At 39.9% G+C, this 25270-nt stretch overlaps 1 protein-coding gene across 2 annotated transcripts; it reads left to right on the top strand.

Moving 5' to 3' along the window:
* Positions 1–643: 643 nt before the first annotated feature.
* Positions 644–23758, top strand: LOC117598634 (uncharacterized). 2 transcript variants are annotated; one of them, XM_034309487.2, is made up of 5 exons: positions 644–834; positions 21084–21232; positions 21328–21424; positions 21628–21715; positions 23236–23758. In XM_034309487.2, exons 1-5 carry the CDS (start codon positions 646–648, stop codon positions 23664–23666), a joined length of 954 nt encoding a protein of 317 aa, XP_034165378.2. In that variant the 5' UTR covers positions 644–645; the 3' UTR covers positions 23667–23758. The 2 variants fall into 2 exon arrangements, with proteins under 2 accessions (XP_034165378.2, XP_034165377.2); XM_034309486.2 differs by having other exon boundaries at positions 21325–21424.
* Positions 23759–25270: the final 1512 nt, after the last annotated feature.

The raw sequence follows: 25270 nt of genomic DNA, 5'->3' as shown, positions 1-25270 counted from the left end.
AGGCTTGATGATGGTGATGAGTACGGAAATGATGAGGGTGATGATGATAATGGAAATGAGGTTGACGATAATTTTATTTCATGCTGAGCATCTCAACATCTTTGCATTCCTAAATCTTTCCTACTTTATAAATGCACCTTAACTAAATTTCCATTTTGTTGTCCAAATACTATACTGATTATTTATCAAACATGATTATTATAGCAAACGTGTAGTCATTGATATAGTGTGGTTTTCTTAGAGGAAATGCTTATTTAACATTTATGTGTCATGCCTATGTTGGAATTGGCATCGAACTCCGTTACCCAGAGTACATCGCGGCCTACAAACATGGCCACCACTAACACAAACATGGCCGCCACTAACACAAACATGGCCGCCACCAACACAAACATGGCCACCACTAACACAAACATGGCCACCACCAACAGAAACATGGCCACCACTAACACAAACATGGCCACCACTAACACAAACATGGCCACCACTAACACAAACATGGCCGCCACCAACACAAACATGGCCACCACCAACACAAACATGGCCACCACTAACACAAACATGGCCACCACTAACACAAACATGGCCGCCACCAAAAGAAACATGGCCGCCACCAACAGAAACATGGCCACCACCAACACAAACATGGCCACCGCTAACACAAACATGGCCGCCACCAACACAAACATGGCCACCACTAACACAAACATGGCCACCACCAACACAAACATGGCCACCACTAACACAAACATGGCCACCAGGGACTACGAAAACTTTTGCAACTGCAGCCATCTCTGCTGTCTGACATTATGGAAGGAGTCTCCAGTGTCAGAGGTAAAGCTGTAACTTTTTGTAATGTTTTCAAGCATTAACTGTTTTACACAAATGGAATTTTATAGTCATACTCCATATTCCATGCATCAAATTCCAATAACCGTTAAATGGAAATAGAAGTGTTTTATGAAAGACTTGTAATAGCAAACTAACAGTAACTTTTATAATGTTTTAATCAATTAAAAATGGAAACCTAAGACACAGGCAGTGCTTATTTTTTCAGATTAGAAAATGTATAGAGACACGGCCATATCATATTACATCAGATATTAATTTTGTGTGTGGTAAGGATTTCACCAGCAGGGCTTCTTAAGTGTACGAACACTGTGCTCACATACTGTTGCAGTATTATTTATTTATTTATTTATTTATTTATTTACGCATTTATTTTTACATTTGTGCTTCTGATATTTAAAAGATTTTATCTTTTTCCCCCCCATTTTCTTTGTATTCATATTTGTGTATTTTCACTTGTAGGTCTACATTGGACCAACCCTTAGTGCTCATATAGTGGTACTAATTGGTACTAAGATTTTTTTTGTTGTTGTTGTTGTTGTGCAAGACTTACAATATACTGTAGTTTAATGACCATCAGAGAAACAGCTTGCGTCTGTTCTTTTACCAGCCTGCACTGCCACCTATGGTTTCTTTTTACTATGTGCACACAGCTAAGCTATCCTAGAATGACTGAGATAGTAATTAATTTTATCCTACTAAATACTGTTAATTATTATGACAACGAGAAACATGAATTGAACACATTTTGCATTTCTTTAGAATTGAATGAGAGCATGTCAGATCATCAGACTGGTTTGACTTCTTTCTTTCTTTCTTTCTTTCGATATGAAACAGACCTACAAACACACACACACACACACACACACACACACACACACACACACACACACACACACTAATACCAGACAGAGACCAGGGCTACCAAATAGCAATGTTAACTAGTGATAAGAATTTCGGCTCTGTTTCAATTGTTCAATCAAATCATTTTCTACCTTCTGATTATCATTCATCTTCAGTAAGCACTTTGTCTTGGGCAGCGTTGAAAGTGGAATTACTGGGCACAAAGGTGGGAGAAATCACCCTGGATAGGGTGTTTTTTTTTTCTTATTTGCCACAGGTGGACTCCAATTCTCCAAGTGTAGAAACATCTCAAAGATGATCCAGAGGAATGGGATGCACCCGAACTAAATTTCAGGTGTCACAGCAAAGGGTCTGAATACTTATGTCAACGTGATATTTCAGTTTTTTCTTTTTACCTTGCAACGCAATATTCTCAGATGTACAACTTTTCTGCTTCTTTAGCAGCTGGACCAGGAAACTGACATAGAATCAACGTAGAATCAATAGCTCTCACGGCATCGAAACAGCGTTGATCTCTGACGTTAATCCAACATCTTTTTGCTCATCGAAGTCACGTTGAATTGACGCTGTACGTGCCATTGAAAACGAATGTAAAAGCGATGCAATTGGTTTGCTTACCTTACCTTACATAAATAAATAGATAAGTCAGCCTATATATGTAATAATTTATTCAACACACATCACGTTCAGTTACTCACTGTTTTATTTATGCAAAATATACATTTACAAATACAAATATATCTTTCGAATAAACTTTCTGCAGTATATAAATCTTAAGACTAAACAGCAAAATATAAAATAATGCCTTCACACTCATATTATGCTAATATAACTAATCTCAAAGTTACAAATCAAAAGAGATAGTTTACCCCAAAATGAAACCTACCGTCTACTATCACTGCATCTTTTGTCTATAAAATAAATAAATGAATGGTGAGTGAGACTGAATACTCAGTCTCATTTTGTGTTCCACAAAAGAAAGACATAAAGGTGTGGAACAAGATTAGCGTCAGTAGATGACAGGTGTAAGTGTAACTCTTATGAAACCTATAAACTCCAACAAATGTTCTGAGTATTCCCTTAACATGGCATTTTGTGAGAAGTCCACTGACCTTATCATTTTTTCATTTACGTGTAATTTTCATTCAAGATGAATGATGTAAAATAAAAATAAAAGTAATATTTTTCAAAGAAAAAAAATTCATGTGCATCAATATTTCCATTGATTGTTTTGATGGTGTTATTCAGCACCATGTGTGTTTCATCCCTGCATTTACAAATCCTCTCTGGTTAGATACAAAAGCTTATAAAGGTGGAAAATTGTAATCAGTGTTATATATGGGAAAGCCGTCACCATTCAATGATGTGCTGTGATGTGGATCTGTGGAGGAGTTCCTCCCTAAAAGTAAAAGACATCAATTATATAGTGAAACTGTATTTCAACAGTGGGTCGTTTATAATGAAGTCAAATCTTACACATGCAACCTCTAGAATTCTACAGAAATAACAGCTTATCCTATTTAACGCCACCTTATGTCAAACATTATGAAAGGATTAATTGACTCCTTACTGCGTCTGTTACACCAATGAAAAGCTCATCTTATCCAACTGTCCAACATTGACAGAAAACTTTGTTCAATTTTAGAAAAGGAATTTTCATACATTGCAGTCGATGCCCCAAATGTTAATGCAAGTTTCAGTGCCAGTTGTATTGTTGGCATTGCAGATAAAATCTTTCTAGAGTGTGTGGGATCCATTTATTGCTGCTTTTGTTTTGTTTTAAAGTTCATTCAGTAAAAATGTATGAGCCACAATCAACTCCACCGATTTGGTTTTGTTTAATCGCAACAGCGGCTTGATCTTGTTCACGTCCACAAAAAAAGGTCTGTGCGCATCCATGGCACACAGATCCTCTACCAGCTGGGTATTTCTTTCATTAAATCATGATGAGATTTCCCTTAGCATGACATCCAAAGTGCAAAAAAAAAAAAAAAAATCTTTTGCACTTATTTTTGTCTCCATCATGTTGACCCACTGTGCTTTCAACCACGTAATCCTCCATGGTTTTGTTCATGAGGCTTTGTCATGTACTTGTAGTACTCATGAGTGCTTGATACCTGGCATTCACTCCACAGTGTTTCAAACTCCGCATCACACTGTAGATGTTCAATGCGCTCAAACGTGCTGCAGACTAGTTGGACACTGGTGTACAGATTAGCAGTTTCAGATTTGGAGTTTGGAGGATCGACGAGACGAAGGATTTTATGGTTCATAGAAGCTATGAACCTGAAGCTTGGCTCGGTTATGGCTTTCAATAAGCCTGTAGTACGGTGGCCATATTAGGACATCATTGTATATCATTGTCAGTCGTCAGTATTGCTCGAAAAAAACATTGCGTATCAGAATAAAATACATTGTGTTTAAAGTGCAGTTAAGTCATGTCTCCTTCTTCAACTAATCAAGGGTTATAACATACTAATTCAAGTCACAGTTATTGGAGGTATAAGTGTCAGGTATCAGGTGTCAGTAGTCAGTTGTCAGGTATCAGCATACCAACATTGGGCCTCATTTATCAATCTGGATATGAACGGATTTATGCATAAATCTTTTGTACAATTCGGCATTCATTCGGAAAATGAAAAATTCGGAAAAACTTTCATATGCTGCTCATGCTCCTAAGTGTGTGTAAATTTTACGCATAAGAAGACTAACTAATGAAAACCTTGATTGATCGGCTTTGAATCTTATCGGCTTTGAATCTATAGTTTTCAATGAGTTACTGCATTTTTATATACAAGTTTAAATTGCGTGTTTACTTCAAATACAAACACAAATTAAATATTTTTTAGACCTGTCATTTCATATAGCCCTAAATGGCATTAAGGATGGGCTGGTCTGTGAAGATGGGAGCCATAAGCCGAGGTGGTGCAAATAGCAGAATTAATATTACTTGAGTTAGCACATGATGCCCTTAGGAGGCAACGGATATTTAGAGATTGGTATGATTTTTTTTGGAGGGTAAAAGCTGGCTTATAAGTTGGTTCCATTTGCCATGGCATCTGGCCACTTTTGTCATGGTATGGCTTCCACCCGGTATCAGAGAAACTCAATTAGCAGTAATACTTTTTGTCGATATATATGTAAGAGACAGTGACATGACTGAAGCCATAGAACATGAGTCTGAGGTACAACAATCAAGTTCAGTTCCAGTGCTTTGGAACATCCAGTTAGTTTGTGTCACACTCATATGTGTTTGTTGAACATCCCATTCCAGATTTAATTCCCCCCTTTGCTGTTATAATAAGCTCCACTCTTCTGGGAAGGCTTTCCACTAGATGTTGGAGCGTGGCTGTGGGGATTTGTGTTCATTCAGCTACAAGAGCATTAGTGAGGTCAGGCGCTGATGTTGGGATGTCGAGGAGGTCTGGGGTTCAGTCGGTGTTCCAGTTCATCCCAAAGGTGTTCAGTGGGGTTGAGGTCAGGGCTCTGTGCAGGACATTCGAGTTCTTCCACTCCAACCTTCACACACCATGTCTTCATGGAGCTCGCTTTGTGCACAGGGGCATTGTCATGCTGGGAAATTGTAATGCTACAGCATACAAAGTCATTTGATACAATTGTGTGCTTCCAACAGTTTGGGGAAGAACCAAACATGGGTGTCCACATACCTTTGGCCGTACAGTGTATCTTTAAGAAACTCTGTAAGACTATATAATTTGGTTAAATTGTTATTACTGTTTTTTTTTTTTTTTTGTATTTTCTTTTCCACAGACAATTGAGTGATCCAAAGATTTTTGGATCCAAAGAAAAAGACATTTACCTTCTTGCTAGTGAGTACATCCATGGAGCAATGCTGGATAATGCACTACACAAACCAAGCTGTTGTGTCAAGATACTCATGTTTGATGTTTGAGTACCTTGATACAACAGCTTGGATGCTCGTTTGCAGCAATAAACAACAGTATGTCCACAATGGAATTTAAATGCTGGCTGGGGTGAAGCAACTGGCTCGGGTAAAGCAAGTGTGAGTGATGCTGACATCCTGCCGCTGCTGCTGGGGGTAGGCTTGGGCTCTTCACCTACAGCTGTCGGTGTGGCTGTGGCCTGTGCAAGGAGAGGCTTCTGGGCAGGCTCAGAGTCAGTCGGGTCACCACCATGCTTTGCACCATGCCACACCCCCCTTTGCTTCCTCAAGGAGCTCTAAAGACTGGTTACAGACCGGATTGCATTTGTGTCAGAGACTCAGTGTCTATGGAAAAGAACTCATGCCATGCTGAAATGCAGTCATTACATAGGAACAAAGACTGCCAGGAAAGCCATGTAACACTAGTGAACTCTTAAGCAGTGGTCACACTAGACTTTCAGCATGCAATATTTTTTTGAAGGCCGCTGCAAATATGGGCGGCAGCCGGATATGACATCACGTGCCAAGACGTTTTTTTTTTTTTTTATCCACACACCTTGGATTCCGACGGGCTTGCCCTCTTTTTGCAACGGCAACAAAAGCATCTGACAGGAGAAGGCTGTGGGTTCACCCTATCCTCAAGCTGCGGAATGACCATGGAGAGTTTCACTCTCAATCCAAGAGCTTCATCTAGACGAGGACCACCACCAGGAGTACTTTCGGATCAGTACTGCCAACTTTGATCGGTTGCTTGCTATGGTCACTCCCCTCATTGAGAGGCAGGACACCAAATTGCGCCAGGCAAGTGTTCCTGCAGAATGGCTAGCAATCTGTTTACGGTGAGTATACATATAAGATTACTTTGTTTTAGCATTATTTTATGATGTATGATAGATATCAAGGTTGTAATGATGATGGCTGCAGCTGGTAGCTAATAAAAACCCAGTTTGTTATGTGCTAATATTGACAGAAAGTGTTTGCACTTAGTTATTGTAGGTAATATCTCCATTTGGGGCCAGATTCATTTACCAGGCCACTTGCATGTCATTTGTTACTAATTTTCACCATTTCATTGTAAACTTTTGAGTATCTTGCTGCAGTGTTCTTAAGTTTATGATGAAACATTGACAAGTTACTGGATATTAGTTTTAAAATACATTATTATTCTTTAAAATACATATCTTCTTCAATTCTAGGTTTCTGGCAACTGGTGACTCTTACCACACTATCTCCAAATGCTTCAGGGTGGGTAAATCCACTGTAGTTGGACTAGTGCCATCCGTGGCCGCAGCCATTTGGGACAGTTTGGTAGGAGAGTATATGCCAGTGCCTCAGGTCAGGTTGGAGGGTGATTGCTGAGGGATTTGGTAATTGATGGGCCTTTACAAACTGCCTGGTGGCCATTGATGGGAAGCACATTACCATCAAAGCTCCTGCTGATTCTGGGTCTTCTGGGTCTTCATTACAACTACAAGGGAAAATTCTCTATTGTTCTTCTGGCAGTGGCGGACACCAACTACCTTTTTAAAGTGGTAGACACTGGTACCTATGGCAAGAGCAGTGATGGTGGCACATCGTCTGCCTCTGATTTTAGAAGAACTCTCAGAGATGGAACACTTGCTCTCCCAGATGAACTGTCTCTCCCTAATGGTCAGCAACTCGGTCCAGTACTATTTGTGTTTGTCCCCTCAGAAAACATGTTCTGCATCCTTACCCAGGAAGAGCAATCCCTGTTGACTAGAAGAACTTCAACTTCCACCTGTCACATGCCAGGAGGATTGTGACGAATGTGTTTGGCATCATGGCATCTCAGCTTTGTGTGTACCACAGAGTGATGGAGTTCAGCCCATGTAATACAGAAAATGTTGTGCACACAACCACCATTCTCCACACTTTCATTAGAGTCATCAGTGCTGATCCAGGTGCTGCCCTAAATGCACCTGGACGGATGGGAAGCAACAGTGCATCGTGGGAGGCTCTAGCTGTGAGAGAGAAGTACAGGGAATACTTCAACTCTCTGTGTGGTGCAGTCCCTTATCAAGATAACCAGGTTTGATGCAGCCTGACCCTCCTTAAAAAAGTTTCTTTTTAGGGCTACATCAAAATCACATAAAGAGTAAATGATTCCACTGTATATGTGTGTGTAATAAGGGCAGGTACACATACATGAGGTACGCTTTAGATGACCATAATGAATTATTAATGACAATCATTGCAAATCATTCCCTTTCAGGAACATGAAAATACATGCTGCCATGCTTGCTGACTTTCAGTGATTATTCCGTACACATTGTGATGGTGAGATCTGTAGTAGTAATGGCAAGCATTAAAGTGAAATGAATTTCATTTTCATTTTTGTCATTTACTCACCCAATGTTGTTCCAAAATCGTATGACTTTCTTTGGTGGAATACAGAAGTAGATGTTAAGCAAAATGTTAACCTTAGTCACCATTCACTTTCATTGCTTGTTTTTCCATACAATAGTGACTGAGGCTGTTAGTTACTAACATTTCCAGAAATTCATATGGGTTTACATGGTTTTACATCAGATATGTTACTCATGATGGATGTTACCAGCTGTCCCAAGCAACCAAGACATCAAGAAGGTTTACTCTACAATGGTATGTTTACAGTAGGGATCTCCAAAAAAAAAAAAGACAGTCAAAGCACTTGTACCTTTTTTTTTGCCAGTGATGCTCAATCTTTTTTTATTGTTTTCATAATAGATTTTCAAAAGAGAATGTTTAAGTACATTTTAGGCAACAGTACAAAATTTGTGAATCTGGAGAACACAAAAAACATTCAGTTTCCAACTTTATTGTTTGTATCAATTTCATTAACATTTTCCATGACCACCAAAAAGAATAATTCTCAAGGTAACAGCAGGTGAAGGACAGAACAATGATAAATACAAACGTTCAGTAGAACCTTTTTTTGGTCATCATCTTTATTTGTAGTGGACTCACTCTAGACGTGAGAGTGCTGGTCGAATGCAGTTAAGGAAGCTACTTACTTCATCATCTTTTCTTTTTTCTTTTACGATGGATAATACTTCATTCTAAAATTCACCTAATTTTCTTTGCTTTTTGGTTTTTTTTTTTTTTTTTTTATAAAGATGCATTGGTGCCCTGGTTGCTGGTGCCTACTACAGGGATGTGATGACTTGGTGTCTGGCTATGGTCAATTTTAAAGACAAATTTAACGTTCAAAAACAAATATTTGATCAAAATTATGTGTCAAAACGATGCCACTTTCTTTCTGTTAGGCTCCGTTTGATTGACGCATGTACATGCATGCACACACATGCTGGCTTTATGAAGTCTTTTGAGGTTTAATGGAGACATGACGTTTAAACTCGCTTGCTATTAGGGCTGTCAGGTCTGTAATCAGCAAACTTGAATGACACACAACATATTACTAACATCACAAATGTTCAAATGGAACTTCTACTATAAATAAGCAATATGAACATTAACCTTGCTTGCTAAGTAAGCATATAGTCTTTGAACTGCACTGGACGTCTGATGCAGCGTCCCGCTCTTGTGCGCCGAGGACCTTGCGTGGCTCTCATTGCAGCATTTCGAATATGATCACCTGGGTCGACTTGAACAGATTCTGGCACAGAACTGTCAATTCATTGTCAACGTGAATAGAACTGTCAAGCTGAAGATTTTATTTCGGTGATCTGTCAGGCCTGAGGTGTTCTCTGTTCCTGTGGTAGGTGGTGCCAGATGGTGTGACAACATCATATGAGTGGGGCTCTGACTCTGACCACTGTTGCGGGATTTCCATGTATTTTTGTAACCTCATGTACACTTTTTGCCCCTTCTGGAATGCAGGGAGTGGAGCAGCCGTTCTGTCATATCATCTCTTTTGCTGCAACTTATGGTGCTGCAGTACCACTTCAACATGTATAGAAGTGGAAAGTTGCAGGACAGCTTTATTCACAGGCAGGTTGGAATGTAAAATACGACCCATGAGCAACTGAGCCAGTGAATGCTTCAGACCAGTGACAGGTGTCTTCCTGAGAATGTATGATACTAAAGCCCCAGTCATGGGCAAACCAGGCCATTTCCGTGCTTGCGAAAGGAACATAATCAGCTATCAGCAGCTCAGGCACACCCTGCCTAGCGAACACTGCTTTAAATATGCCGATCAGTGATGAGCTAGAGAGCGTTGGATGCCTTCCGACTGAAGGTTGGCCCTGGATAGTGTATCTGCAATTGACGTTAAATTTTCTGGAGTGTAGACAATGTCTGTGTCATACCTCTGTAATTGAAGCAGCATTCTTTCAAGACACGCTGGGGCAGCTCCAATGGGCTTGGAAAATATGGGCTCCGCAGGTTTGTGTTCAGATTGGACTTTGACGGTGACACCATAGACATATTGGTGGAATTTTCTGAGAGCAAACACTAGCCAGCAGTTCTTTCTCTATCTGGGCATAATTCTTTTTGGCTGCTGACAGTGCTCTGATGGCATATGATATTGGCTATTTGCCTTGCATCAGGCAGGCTCTCAGCCCACCTTTTGAAACATCTGCTTGTACCTCTATAGCCTCTTTGGGATCAAAGTGTCTCAGGACTGGTGCTGTGGCTTTCTTCAGCTGCTTGAGTGATGCCTGTTGTTTTGGGTGCCATTGCCAGGAAATATCTTTCCTTAACAGCGCCCTGAGTGGTGCAGTGAGGGTTGCCTCATTGGGAATGTACTGTGATAAATAATTTGTCATGCCCAACAGTTGTTGAAGTGCCTTTCTGTCACTGGGAGGGGGAAACTGCAGGATTGCTGATACTTTTGATTCATCTGACTTCACTACTTCTGCTGTGATGACGTGGCCGAGGTATGTCACCTCACTGACCATGTATTGCAACTTGTCCTTATTAAATTTCACATTGAGGCTCATTGCTCTGTTCATCACTTTCTCCAGAATGGCATCATGTTCCACTTTAGTGGATGCTGCTATGATCACGTAATCGGCCTTTACAAAGACTCATTCGATGTCCCCACTGCTTTCAGAGTTTAGACGCTGGGACACCTCACTTGCAGATTTGATGGCAAAAGGCATCCGATGAAAATGGTATCTGCCCCATGGTATGTTGAAAGTGCAAAGGTCAGCCGACTATTCATCCAGCTTAATCTACCACTACCTGTCCTTCTCATCATTGATTTTGAATACCCTTTTCCCAGCCAATTTACACCGTACATCCTCTGGGGTGGGTCCAGACACACTCTGAGGCTGCCGTTTTTCTTTTCTGTAATGCAGAGACTACTAACCCAGGTGGTGGGCTTAGACTTTTCTTATCACCCCTCTTTTCTCTAGATCATCTATTGTCACATGGAGCCTGTTATGCACTGCATATGGAATCTTACGGTACTCATGGTTGACAGGAGGCACACTGGGGTCTGTGTGAATATGGTGCACACCTAGGAATTGGCCCAAACCCCTCAAACACAGACGAATAATAGCTGAGAAGCCCATTTCTGCACATGGAGCTTTATGACACCTTCCGGTTTTAATGCGGGTGCCCCCATAAGACACAAGCACTGTGTCTGTCTTAGTGCATAGGGACAGGTATCTGGAGATGATCAACAACTCTATTTGGCAGCACATTTGCTTCAGTTCCTGTGTCGAGCTTAAAATTGACTACAGTGTCTCCCATGATTTGTGTGCCAGCCTGTGTCAGGTTTGTTTGGTGGAACAACAGTATCTACAAACAGTGCGTAAATGTCTGCAGGTTCAGCGTCTCTGTCAAAAGAAGACATGTCCACTTTGGATTTGCAAACAGCCGCAAAATGGTTCTTTTGCCACATTTTTTGCTGATCTCATTGTAAGCAGGGCACTGTCTTGGTATGTGGGTGCATCCGCATTTGCCACAAGTCTTTGTCTGTCCACAGCTTGACCTAGGGGCAGTATTTCCAGAATAAGAACCTCTGTAAATTTTTTTTGTTTTGGGGGCCGTGTTCATGATGTCTAGCATGTTGTAAATCTCTAGAGCCTCTTCTCCTATTCTGTGTAACAAAAGAGCGATCTGCCTCGACTCAGGCTTGTCCACTTATGAAGATGCAGTTAGATACAAGTTAAATTGATGCTCCCGCTTTCACCAATTTACAGTGAGGTTTCCCATCAGAGACAATGGCGACGGTAGATGCTGTGCCTGCATGTTTTCTGCCTTGCCAGCACACTCAACACTCAACACTCAGTGTTCAAAGGTTATAGTGCCATATCAAAAAGAGGTGTGGTGTCCTCGCTGTGACTGGGCGTCATGAGGGTCAGGGAGTGTAGAGAGGGTTTAATCCAGGTAAGGACCTTGGTCTGGCAGCCACACCTCCCTCCTGGTCTGGGTTGGGAGGGGCAGCTGCTTCTCTTAAGCGGCTCGGCTTCCCTTGTGCTGTTCCTCAGTGTTTGCCAGCCCAAGAGAAGCCCTAAGCAGAGCTGCTTAAGAGAAGTAGCTGACTCCCTGTGTTCCTTGCATTGCAAACACACACGCACTCTGCACATTCACACACACTCCCTTGGCACATGCAGTCATCTACGCTCTCACCCCCACTAACATATATTGCTTTTTCCTTTGTTTCTTTTTTCTTTCGTTCTTTTCTTTTTTTTGTGTTATGCCAGTTTGTGAGAAATGGACTCTTGAATCTACAATGACAAAAAAGGGACCGAGCGACTCCAGTGGCAGCCATTGAATGTATTTATGTTGGTCAAGAACTCCGTTTAAATTTTGTGTTCTGCTTCTTTTATGTTATTTTCGAAAATATACTTTAAATAAAAAATGAATTCCTTTGAGTGCATTTATTAAGGTACAAAGATTCTTCTGTTTAGTATTCTTGTTTTTTTTTTTGTTTTTTTTTTTAAAAAAAGAGAAAAACTTCTGTTATTATTCTTATTTTTAGCTTGTTAATTTTGCTGTAACCAGTGGCTTTTTGAGTGATTCCGGGCTAAAAAGCTTTTGACAGGCTTATCCTGTCTGCCTCCTGAATATTATTCATACTTAATTTAAATTATTTAAATTGGGGGCCGCCACCTTTACACTCTTTACAGTGCCTGCATTAGCATTATTTACCTAAGATGTGTACGTTTCTAGCTGTCTAATTTTCTCAGAGAAAATGGATATTAAAGAAAATTAAGAACCATTTAGCAAACTACATGAATCCCATTTTAATTCCTGTCTTGTTTTTTTTTTTTTTTAACATGACCACTGTAGCTGTGATTTACTAGAAAGCAGTGATTCCACAGCAGTGGATATATGAATTAGAGGCTAGCAGCAGGTAATGATAAGAAGCAGCACACTTAAACAGCTACATTTAAACAGCGACTTTTTCTTCTTCTGCATATCTTCTATATTCATTTAAAGAGACACACATTAATGAATAAAAGGAGGTGGGAAAAAAAGATCTTTACTTTCTTAAAAAAAATATATGTACTGTATTTACTTTGCAGTTTGTATTGAATATTTTTACCAGACGTAGTATCTGGCAGAATCTGAATTTGGCAGTCAAGCAGAGTTTTTACAGGTCAAATACCGGTATTTACTGTCTAATGGAAACCCAGTTATTAAGTGGTATACTACTGTTAAACCTGGGGTGTGAGACAGGAGGAATTTTAGCTGAGCTCCGGGCTTGTGTTTATTCAGTCCGCGCTTTTCAGTGCACTTTCAAAAACTTTGTCCATATCTCACAAGATCCCCCAGCTATATCGCACTCTCTCTCTCTCTCGCTCTCACCAGTTACATGAGTCACTGAAAGCACAAAGAGACACACATAAGTAGACGGATTACCTGCTGGCTTGACACGCCTCCTCTCCGTCCACAGCTGACGTTCGACCATGACCCCACTGCCACAGCTACTTAATAGCTAAAGTATTTAAGTAGCATATTACAAGGTACCTGAAATTTGGATGCACACCATCACTGTTCCATTTAATGGATCAAGGCCTTGATGTGGTGAAGGGGCTGTGTACTTCAGTGAACCTTAGGGCTTAGTGCTCCAGTGGGGCCACACTTGCTCAAAAAGATCTCAGGGCAGAAGTCAGACATATAGTGATTCTAATGGCCCCTATTAAAAGTACAAAAAGTCTAAGGATACCCTGTTTGGATTAGGGTCCTGGTAGTGGTGTCTGAAGGCATATGTTTGAAAACAGGTCCACCCAGGTAATCTAGTCAAGAAATTATGCCAAGTTTTGGGCTCTCCACCTGCAAGGTGAAGTGTGGGTGTTGGGTGCAATGCCAGTGGGACGGTAGGCATGTGACAGACCTTTGCAAAACTGTTTTTGGGAACATGGAATGTCACTATGCTGGTAGGTACAGTATATGAGATGGAAAGATATGGATAGATATAATTGGCCTCATATGATCAAGTAACAAAACTTCTTGATCAGGAGTGGTCTTTCCTACTACTCCAGAGTTTGCACAGTAGATTTGCCTCAGGTGGATGTTCAGGATACTCACTAAAGGCTGAGGACCTTTCATTTTGAGTTTTTTTTCCCCAGTGGACAAGAGGTTTGGTTCAGGAAGGAAAACTCTAACTGTTGTTTGTGCATATGCACCAAATAGCACTTTGTATTATTTAGCCTGCTTGGAGAGGGTGTTACAGGTATTTGAGAGGGTACCTCGTGCTGACTCCATAGTCCTCCCAGGGGACTTCAATACTCATGTTGGGAATGATGACAATGCTTGGAGCAGTGTGATTGGGAGGAATGGTGAGGAAGTGGTGAAATGTTATTAGACTTCTGTGCAAGCCATGAATTGTCAATAACAAACACTTTGTTTGAACACAAGGTTGAGAGGGGAAGAGCTGTCACTGATCGCCACTTGTTGGGTGGTTGGATTCATTACACAAGGTGCTGGCCAGATTTAAATGGTTCTTGAAAAGTTTTGGAAAATTGCCTCTCATGGTGGTAATTGAAGGACACCAGTGGTGAGGGAAACTGTCAAGTTGAAGAAGGCGTCCTTCTGATTCATTTGAAAGGTACTAAACAGCCAGAAGGTCTGCTTCAAAAGCAGTTGCTGTCAGAGACCCAGAGTTGGACCCAAATGCAGAACATGGACAGAGGTTCAAATTTAGAAGTTTTTAATGAGCACAGCGGTTTAAACACAGTAAATGGCGTCAGAATAGATACAAAGGGTGAAGGAACAGGCAGATAAACAATAGCGAGCTCACAGTCACAACAGTCTTACTCACTAACAGAAAGCACAATATCAGAGTCCAGTTGTGTATTGATGAGGCTCATACACCAAGTACTGTCATCAGAACTAACTTTATTTTTCTTCCTCCCTTAACACAGTGTTGAACTAAGCTGTACCGCTGCATTGTACTGCCATCTATTGGCCATCTTGGTATGTAAAACACATATCAATACATCTTCCCTTTTTTCTAACTGTTCACCACCAATTTATAATTTTCTCAATTCTTAACAATAAACAGTTTTTTCTTTCTTTTTTTTAACATAATAAAACACATCATCACCTTTCTTCTATCAGCCTTTTTGGTCTAGTAATTTGTCTCTCAGGATGTTCTGCCTGTATCACAACATCCTGTTCTTTATCAGTCTCTCTTTCCTTAATTTTGCCTTGGACTTCGGATTGTTCACTTTGCTTGGAGTTTGTCAGGTCATGTGTATCACTTTCCTTGATTGTTATCTCTCTATGAGGCACTTTCAGCAGGTGTCGTCTGTTTCGCCTCATTATTTTCCCATGTTCTGTTAACACTTCGTATGACCTGGGTGTAGTTTCTCTTATCACTTTGGCCAGCGGTCCCCATTGTCCATCACATCTCACCCGTACAACTTCTGCCTGGGCCAGTGGACTCAGTGGTTTGGCTGTTCTGTTGTAGTGATTCGTCTGTCTCGCATTTGCAGAATTCAATGCACTCTGTACCATGTGATGCTTTACTGATGGTAGCTTTGTCCACAATTTTGTATTCATGAGCATTTCTGCTTGAAAGGCCATTTTCTTGTGGTGATGCTCTGTAGTTAAGAACTGCCAGGTATGGATCTTCCCCTGCCTCAGTGGCTTTTTTCAGAAGGCGTTTTACGATTTGGACTCCTTTCTCTGTTAAACCATTGGATTGTGGGTAAAGAGGACTTGATGTTATATGGTTAAAACCATAAAATTTTCGCAAAGTCTTTAAAGCCCTGACTCGTAAACTGCGGTCCATTGTCAGTTATTACAGTCATATTAATACCATGACGTGCAAAGATTCCTTTTGTTTGTGCAATTACCTGCTCTGTTGTTGTGAGTCTCTTTTTCTATTTGTGCATAGTTCCTTTCCGCAGATGTCATTGTGCGGGATGCATATGCGACTGGATACCACTCTGAGTCATGCTGCTGGAGTAAAACAGCTCCTAGGCCAGCTTTCGATGCATCTGTAGAGACTTTTAATAGTTTATCTTGGTCATAGAATTTCAAAAAGAATTTCAGGTTCTTTGGTTAAACTGCTTTTCAACCACATCCACTCTTTGGCATGCTCCTGTTTCCACTGCCACTCTGTGTTCATTTCCAACAGGCTCCTTAATGACCTGGTATTTGTTGACAAATTTGGAACAAACTTCCCGAGGTAGTTTACTAATCCTAGGGCTCTCTGCAGGTCTTTTTTGTCTCTAGGTTCCAGCATTTCTTCTATTGCTCTGATTTTTCCCCTGTCTGGCTGTACCCCTTCTTCAGTCAGTCAGTCAGTCAGTCATATTTATTTATAAAGCACATTTAAAAACAACAGCTGTTGGCCAAAGTGCTGTACAAAATTCAAGCATATACCAAAAATACAAAAGTAAACATAGAACACAGCAACAGATAGTACACTACAGTTATGCCACTGCGCTTACTTATGACCATATGCAACAGTAAATAAATAAGTTTTAAGAAGAGACTTAAAATCAGCACATGTTGGTGCAGTTCTTATATAGGGGGGCAAATTATTCCAGAGCTGTGGAGCGGCCACTGAAAAGGCACGATCTCCTTTTGATTTCAAGCGTGACCTTGGAACAGTCAACTGAAGACTATTAGTTGATCGAAGTTCCCTGGAGGCATTACAGTGGAACAGAAGGAGATCGGAGATATATGAAGGAGCCAGTCCATGCAAACCCTTATAAACAAACAACAATGTTTTAAAATGGATACGATATTTAACTGGGAGCCAGTGGAGAGAGATCAACACTGGTGAAATATGTTCCCTCTTCCTTGTTCCAGTTAACAATCTAGCAGCAGCGTTTTGAACAAGTTGAAGACGTGACAATAGAGACTGTGAAACACCCAAGTATAATACATTACAATAATCTAATCTGGATGAAATAAAAGCATGTATTACAGACTCCATGTCTCTTAATGTTAAGAATGACTTCATCTTTGCAATATTCTTTAGCTGATAAAAACAACTTCTAACCACAGCATTGATCTGTTTGTCAAAAGTCAAAGCAGAGTCAAAAGTAATGCCTAAATTTCTAACATGTGAATGAAGATTACTAGATAGAGGTCCCAGTTTACTGGCCACAACCTCTGTAAAAGCAGGGGAGCCAAAAATTAAGACCTCAGTCTTAGACTCATTTAACTGGAGGAAGTTGGCAGACATCCACTGTTTAACATCTCTCAGACAATCAGACAGACACTGTAAACTGGAGACATCCTTAGGATGCAAGGGAACATAACACTGAGTATCATCTGCGTAACAGTGGTATGAGACATTGTGCTTCTTGAATATAGCATACAAAGGAAGCATGTATAAAGAAAATAAAACAAGACCCAGAATTGAGCCCTGTGGAACCCCATACAAAACTGGTGCACAAGATGATGAATATTTGCCAGTCTCTACCGAGAAAGTTCGATCATTTAAATAAGATACAAACCAATTTAAAGCATGACCTTGTATCCCAATTTGCTCCAAGCCATTTAAAAGAATGCCATGATCAAGAGTGTCAAATTCAGACAGTCTCTCCCCCAGGTATGTAATTTCTCTCACACTGAACAGGCACTTGTTTTTATTCAGTTTTAATCCATGTCTTTGTGCCTGATTCAGGACCTTGCGGAGTCTTGCATCATGTTCTTCTTTTGTGTGGCCCCAGACTACCACATCATCGATGAAAACTCTTACCCCTTCAATTCCATCAAAAAGCTGTTGCACAGTTGTGTGGAATATTTCTGGAGCTGAGCTGATGCTGAAAGGTAACCTTAGGAAACAATGTCTTCCAAATGGTGTGTTAAAGGTGCATAGCTTTGCACTTTCCTCATCAAACACTATTTGGTAAAACCCAGACGAGAAGTAACATGCTCCACTCATAGCACTGGTTATGTCTGATTTTGAAGTGTTATATATTAGGCAGCAAATGAACAGTTAGTTGATGTGTTGGAAACTTTGACAAGGACCAAATTGTGATGGCTAGACAACTGGGTCAGAGCATCTCCAAAACAGCAGGTTTTAGACCTACACAGTTTTAGGCAGCTGGTTTTAATGTTATGGCTGATCAGTGTATATGGTTTTTGAAAATTTTGGAAATTGCCTCTCGTAGTGGTAACCGAAGGACACCAGTGGTGAGGAAAACTTATAAGTTGAAGAAGGCATCCTTCTGACTCATTTGAGAGGTACTGAACATCCAGAAGATCTGCTTCAAAAGCATTTGCAGAAGCAAAAGTTTGGGCATGGGAGGGGGAGCCAGTCTTACACACTGGGATCTATAGCAAGATTTCCCTGGTTTGAATACTGGGGAAACCCCCTCTAGATTGTGTCTTGGAGATAGATGGGAAATTTGAAAGAGTACAATTAATGCTGGACGATTTTGACAATTTTCAAACTAACGTTTTAATGCAATTTTCAATGTTCTAATTGAAATTGTGCACATTTACATATACATGTTTAAATTTTTTAATTAAATTTTTTTAACCAATATGAAGTAAAAACACAGCCTTCTTAACTTGATAAACGCATCCTACAGTCAGCGCCACTCCCAAGTACTCTATTAGCTCCTGCAAATTGAAGTGTGGAACACCAGACAATATTTGCACTTGTCTGCACCTTACTTTACATAGTGAAATTGGACGGCCATCCAAGCATGGAATGTTTAAAATTTTCAAAAAGGCAGCTCCACCAAGCCAGAAATTAAGGAAATTATAAGGAAATCTTCCAAGCAACTAGGAGCATCTGCCACAGTTCTTCTGGTGAGTTTGACTGTCGCATTTGCTTCTGTTTGTACAGGTAAAACCTGACAGGCTGAAAGGTGGTCTATTATATAACACTGTTGCTTTCTTTACTGACTTATTTTTCTGTAATACTTATGTTTTTTTTTTCTGGTGGAAAAGTAATCTTCGGAAATTGAAAACGTTTTTGTTTCTGACTTCGTAATGCAGATATCATAAAATAAACATCTAGACAAAAACTTTATTTTAAAAAAATGAGAATACCTAAGACTTTTGCACAGTAATTCGTTGGTCGGAATTACGTCATTTTTGACCTGCGCAAGCTCGAATAGACTAGTGGTTAGGCCACAGGGCTCTCACTGCTGTGCCCTGCGTTTGATTCCTGGCTATGGAATCAACCGCAGCCACTGGGGTTGTGCGCAACAGTGTGCTCTCAGTGCTGGTCCCAAGCCCAGGTAAAAAATTGGGTTGCGTCAGGATGGGCTGTGCCAAATCAAATACGCAGCCCAATGATCTGCTGTAGCAACCCTTACCGGGAGCAGCTGAAAGAGAAGCTACAAGTACTTTAATACATTTTGTGTATCACATCCACTGTTTATTTACTTTTTTCCCCCCATCAGTCCAAATTTCAAGGATACATTTCTGCAGCAGTTCAGGAGTGAATCACTTTCTCAGTGCAATTGAACTGCTCTAGATTTCAACTGGAACTGTACCAAGCTTCATTAATAGTTTACAGTTTTTACTGGTGCAGTTGATTTAACTGGAACAGTTGATCTGGTGTATTCTTTTGACCAATCCAAGAATCTCTAATGCCTTATCTCCTAATAATGACTCCTAATAATGCCCTTCTGCTACGATTGACAACAATACATTATGCACCTTATCCCTGACTGTTCCTTTGAGACTGTTATCCATGCTGTCTATATTTTGCCCATTATAATCTTTTAATGCTAGTGATCTCTTCAGAATTGAACATTGTTCCTTCCTTTGAACTATGCATTATTACTGTAGGCTTGGCTTTGCTGACACTGATGCTGGGATCCAGAGCGTTTACAGTCAGATTTTTCCTCATCTGTCTGCTTAGGATTCTTCCTTTACTGGACTCACTTTTTGTGCTTGTTCGACACTGCAACGAACAAACAAAGTTTCCTCCTATAGTGTTAGATTAGCATCTCTCAGAAGATGTTCCCTGACCTTTTTGTCGTGAATTCCAAGGAATCTTTCAGGTCCGCAAAGTCTCAAGTCTTGTCTCAAGTATGTTATGTTCTTTTGTGGCGAGCAGTATGAATTGAACTTTTCCAGTACCTTATCATTTTTGCCTTTGTCATGCTCCTCGTTGAATTTTAACATGTGGAAGACGTTCCACAGTTGAATAGCAGCGACCGTATACATCTGGAATTGCTACTTAAAGGTCCTCCAATTGCTGGCCACAATTCCGGTAATTTTTAAAAATGCAGAAGGTCGCAACCTTTCTATAGCCAACATACTATTTCAGTAACAAGACATTTACTGCTGGTACCATGTTAGAATTTCTTCAATAAATTCTATATTATTCTGCCTTGCTCTTTGCCACCAAGCTACTTAATCATGTGTTATGCCATATCAGCACAATGAGGTCCTGATGCACAAAAGGTTTGTGTGTTGAAAAACGCATGCAAAGGACATGCAAAGAAATTTGCTAACAGGTGCCACAAGGTGTGCATCTTTCAAATGAGCAGTTTCTGTTCTGTTTTGCTTGTTTATCTTGGGTGTTTTTAACCTAAAAGTGCAAAATACAGTTGGAATAGACCGACTACCAGCCTATGAGACAGGTTATCTCAAAATAATCAGACAATTTCTCAAAAAGATGACATAATATTCCTGCTGCAAAGTTGGTTTCATGTTATATGACACTACCATTGAACCCCACAGATTGTGGGGTCGTGGCTTTGTGTACATGGGCGGGAATGGGAGGTGGGTCCAAGGAGGGAAAAAAGTTCCAGTGTTGTTGTACTTGACCCACTTAACAACTAAAGACCTAATCTTGATTAATCTGGACTATTGCACCCCTAAGCTTGAATGTAAATGTAAACTGAACATAAATCCATCTGAAAGAAAATCTTTAGCGCGCTTTGAGATTTACCCTCCACACCATGATAGAATTCTTATGTTAGTGTCTAAATGAAAGTAAAACCTGCATCCGTTTACACAGGTTCTCAAACGCGTTGTGATGCAGTACTTGAGATTATATCCATGGTTACAGTTCTGCGTGATGAAATTTGTCTAATTATTCCAAACTACCAGTCTCTCTGATTACACACCAAAACAACCTGATAAACCTCATCTCAAGTGAGTTTGTTTTCTGCAGCACTTGGCTCTGGTCTTTGGCTCAGATTGGTGGCTCACGGTTCAACCCAAAACACACAGCATGTTTGATTTAGTTCCTATATTTGGGACGATTCAGGATCGAATCACTTTCTCAGTGCAGCAAACATCTCAAGTCAACAAACATCTCAAGTGAGTTTGTTTTCAGCCGTAGAAATGGAAATTTCTACCTGAATGATGTCATTTCCATCCACTGTTTTTTTTTTTTTTTTTTTTTTTTGAAGCAGGGAAATAAGAACCGGTTTGCATAGGTCATTTCACACAAAGGAACAAAAGTTCAGTTTGTCAGATTACGGGAGAAGGTTCTCTGAAGGACATATAAAGGTACAACACTGACCGACTGCTTCCTTTACATTTCAGCTATACATTTTTCCTATCTCTGAATAACTTGTAACTTGAAATAATTTCTTGTTTATAATATATTTATGTTCTTTACACTAATCTGACATATTCTTGTATGTAAAATACATACTCATATGTAAAATGTTGTTGTGGTGTGTAGTAAAGTAAGTCGCTCTTTTTATCAGGACTGCAGAGGGATGTTCAACACATTTCTTATTTCTTACTGTGCGTCAGTGATGGAGAAGCACCTGTTCAGAATCCTGTTTTTTACTGGTGAGAGAAAACATTATTGTGTGCATTACTGATACATTTTGGTGTCTGGGAAGTTGTCTGAGTGTCCTTCATATGGCAATTATTACTAAAACAATGACGTATGACAGTAATTGAGAAATATTTAAAATATTTAAATAAGTTACAAAGGGCTGCAAACACTTATTTAAAAAAAAACAGCTAGAAAATATATTTAATTTTCTCAAGACTGAGGAAAAATATGCCAGGTCTTTCAACCAGAGAGAATGAGATGGAGCAGCATGCAAACTTCTAACCAGTAAGGGTTCTTCACCTTGGAAAGAGGACCGTATAAACAACAGCATAAGACTTACGGGTGGAAGTCATACTCAGTAAAACATACGAGCCAATTTCTTTATAAAACCACATCTTGTACTTATATTATAAGAACAAGAGTACTGCTTCCCAATTGGTGTTGCTTTTATTTGCATTAATGTTTTTATACCCCCAGGTCAGGAAACCAGACTAGAAACAAGGTCGTACTAACATTTGAGATAAATTCTCTCTATATAATGTTAACGCTTTGCCAAGACGAATGAACCCCAAAGGGGTATATAACGCCAAAGCAATCTCAGCTATAATGCAAAACACACGGATATATTTAGACATACTAGAAAAAAAAAAAACAATGATGAGACTGGGGGTGGAGACAAAAGTAATTGTGAAAAAAAAAAAGCACATGGTGAAAATATCAAAACAGGAAGTGACAGGAAGGCAGCTTGACATGTATAGTGTTTCTTCTTCACCAGTGATATTTGGTACTGTTCACTTTATCTATTTATCTATCTATCTATCTATCTATCTATCTATCTATCTATCTAGCTATCTATAGCAAAAAAAGTAAATTTAATCCATATTAAATTGAATCTATAACAAAATAAAGTATGGGGTCTAAATACTTCTGAACCCACTGTATTTAATATTGGAGGTTTTTTGCTTTTGAATACATAGTGTGAAAATTCTAAAATTATTTTAACATTGAAAATTATTCTGAGAGCTCGAATATACAGTACGGTGCTAAAATAAATATATTTAGTGCTGTCGGCGCTGTCTGTTAGCTGATCATGAACATTTAATACACAATACAGGTAGGAAAAAATACAAGGTAACAGGGCTAAGTGCCGCTTTACTTCTTTTCCTGACTTTATTGATGGATTGCTGGTCCAGGGATTCCAGATATGTGTGACAATACAGTAATACGTTACACTATATTATACTATGACATACACATCCAACCTCCAGCCCAGGGACCAAAAAAATCCCAAAGTCTCCCAATTCTGGGGGAAAATATCAGACCTGGCAATCTTAATCCATGCTTGAGCTGTACACCCCCACCTACTGTAGGGATGCTCCAAGTGCCTCCTGCACATGTACAATTTTACAGTGTAGGTCAGTGAGTGAAAATGCCTGTTCAGTGTTGGTATTGCAAAAAAAAAAAAAAAAAAAAGAAGACGTGAAAATTCCTGCCACAGACCTATTACTGTATAAACCAATCTGTTCTGCAGGCATCATGAACGTCGTCCTGTCAGTCTCACTCAAATACTACCTGATTCAGCAGGGGAAAACGTGGAACGATGCTCAGGCTTATTGCCGAGCCAACTATGATGACCTAGCCGAGATCAAGAGTGATGACAACATGATCCGACTTCGGAGTGAAGTACAGAGGCAACGATTCAACTCCAAAGCTTGGATTGGAATGTACATTGACATGAACAGCTGGTACTGGTCTCTTCAAAATGAGCCAGTGGGAAGTACACGTATGTGGGCTACATATTGGAATCAGCCTAACAACGCGGGCGGAAATGAACTGTGTGGCGGGATAGATCCATGGGGTTGGTTGGATGCATTCTGTTACACTTTACTACCCATTGTGTGCTTTGATGGTGAGGAACGACATTGTTCTATTTGCCATTTTGGGTGTTCGAACTATTTGTAACTGTTTGTTTTCTGTGATCTTGCTGAATTTACATATGCTCCAAGGGTCAACGATATTAAACAGAAAATCTTACATTGCTTTAAAGCTATGTCTTAAAGGGAACAATAGACAAAAACAGCTGTTTTTTTTTTTTATTTCTTATTACATTCACTGCACTGGGGAAATGGTGAAGTGCTGATCTTTAGATATCTGCAGGCATCTGGAAATCCCACAGTTCTGTTGTTACACCATTCTATACAGCAAAATGTTTTTATGTGTATTAGAAAAGGGGGGTGAGGAGGTATGGTGCTTAGTGGTTTGCATGCTTGCCTCTCACCTCCGTAGTTAGGGGTTCAAATCCCACCTCTGCCCTGTGTACATGGAGCTTCTTCCCCCAGCCCAAAGACATGCATTGTAGGCCAAGTGGCATTTCCAAATTGTCCATAGAGTGTGGAATGGGTGTTTGTGCAGTTTGTGTATAGTACGTGTGTGCAATTGAGGTATCCCCTCCCTGGGATAGGCTCCAGGCTCCCCTGCGACCCTGTGTAGGATAAGTGGTATGGAAAATGGATGTATTAGAAGACACATTTATATATTTAAAGTGCTGCTGTAGGCTGTTTTCCATGTCTTCTACCACTACTGCTGATTTTACACAGATTTTCACAGATACACACTGATTTTTGCATTTTAAAACCCAAACGTCTTTCATATTCCTTACATAAATTCATTGAGGATGGTATACAGAATTGATCTTGGCCATAATGAGTGCAGTGTTTTGCTACTTTTTTTAAATCTCTGATTTTGAGTGGGAAACTTAGCATTTTTATCCTGCAACCTGTTTACCTTTCTACTTTGTTACAGTTAACTTGAATATTCCTGGCAGAAAGTGTTATATATTTCTCACAGACAGGTACAATGACGCTGACAGGTTCATTGTCATCCCTACTACGATGACATGGTATGATGCTCAGAGTTATTGCAGACAACATCACACAGACCTGGCCAGTGCCAGAAATTCAACCGAACAGTCAATTATACTGGGAAAGATCCCTTCGTTCTCTTGGATTGGCCTGTTCAGAGATTCCTGGAAGTGGACAGATGGGACCAACTTCTCCCCCATTACATGGATGCCTGGACAACCTGATAATGCTCTGGGAAATGAGGACTGTGGATGTTTATGTAATAGTCAAATTGCTGATGTACAGTGTTCCAATATAATGCCTTTCTTCTGTCATTCAAGTAAGTTAATTTTGTATCCAGTCTCAGATTTATTAATAGATATTAATAGATTAATAGATTTTTAGCCTTGAAATAAAGGCTTTAGAAGGCTAATTGTGTGTGTATGTGCATGCACATCCATATGTATTTCTGCATCCAGTAATTACAGGAAAAAAACAAAATATTAAAGTGAAGCTCGTGTCCAGTCAGGATTTGAATGATCCTGCAGTACAGGCGACCATTTGGGAGAAGGTTGGTTTCATTCATCATTCATCATTTTAATACACCGACTGTTGTTCATTACAGCAACCTTCATCAAAAGTCTTCATAAAAATATAACCATAATTTGACTGTTGTATTTATGCATTATTTAATAAGAAAAGTTCTGTTCTGTTCTTTAGATCAAG

This window comes from Pangasianodon hypophthalmus, chromosome 12 (assembly GCF_027358585.1).
Source record: "Pangasianodon hypophthalmus isolate fPanHyp1 chromosome 12, fPanHyp1.pri, whole genome shotgun sequence".
NCBI classification, from domain to species: Eukaryota; Metazoa; Chordata; class Actinopteri; order Siluriformes; family Pangasiidae; genus Pangasianodon; species Pangasianodon hypophthalmus.
This window is presented reverse-complemented; position numbering and strand designations above follow the sequence as displayed.

Bases quoted from the DNA above. Each gene is read 5' to 3' on its own strand.
- LOC117598634 (XM_034309486.2), top strand. From the start codon at position 646: ATGGCCACCGCTAACACAAACATGGCCGCCACCAACACAAACATGGCC. The intron at 21,233-21,324 runs GTGAGTTTGTTT...TTTTTTTTGAAG, and splicing joins CAAGTCAACAAACATCTCAA to CAGGGAAATAAGAACCGGTT. The intron at 21,716-23,235 runs GTGAGAGAAAAC...TCTGTTCTGCAG, and splicing joins CAGAATCCTGTTTTTTACTG to GCATCATGAACGTCGTCCTG.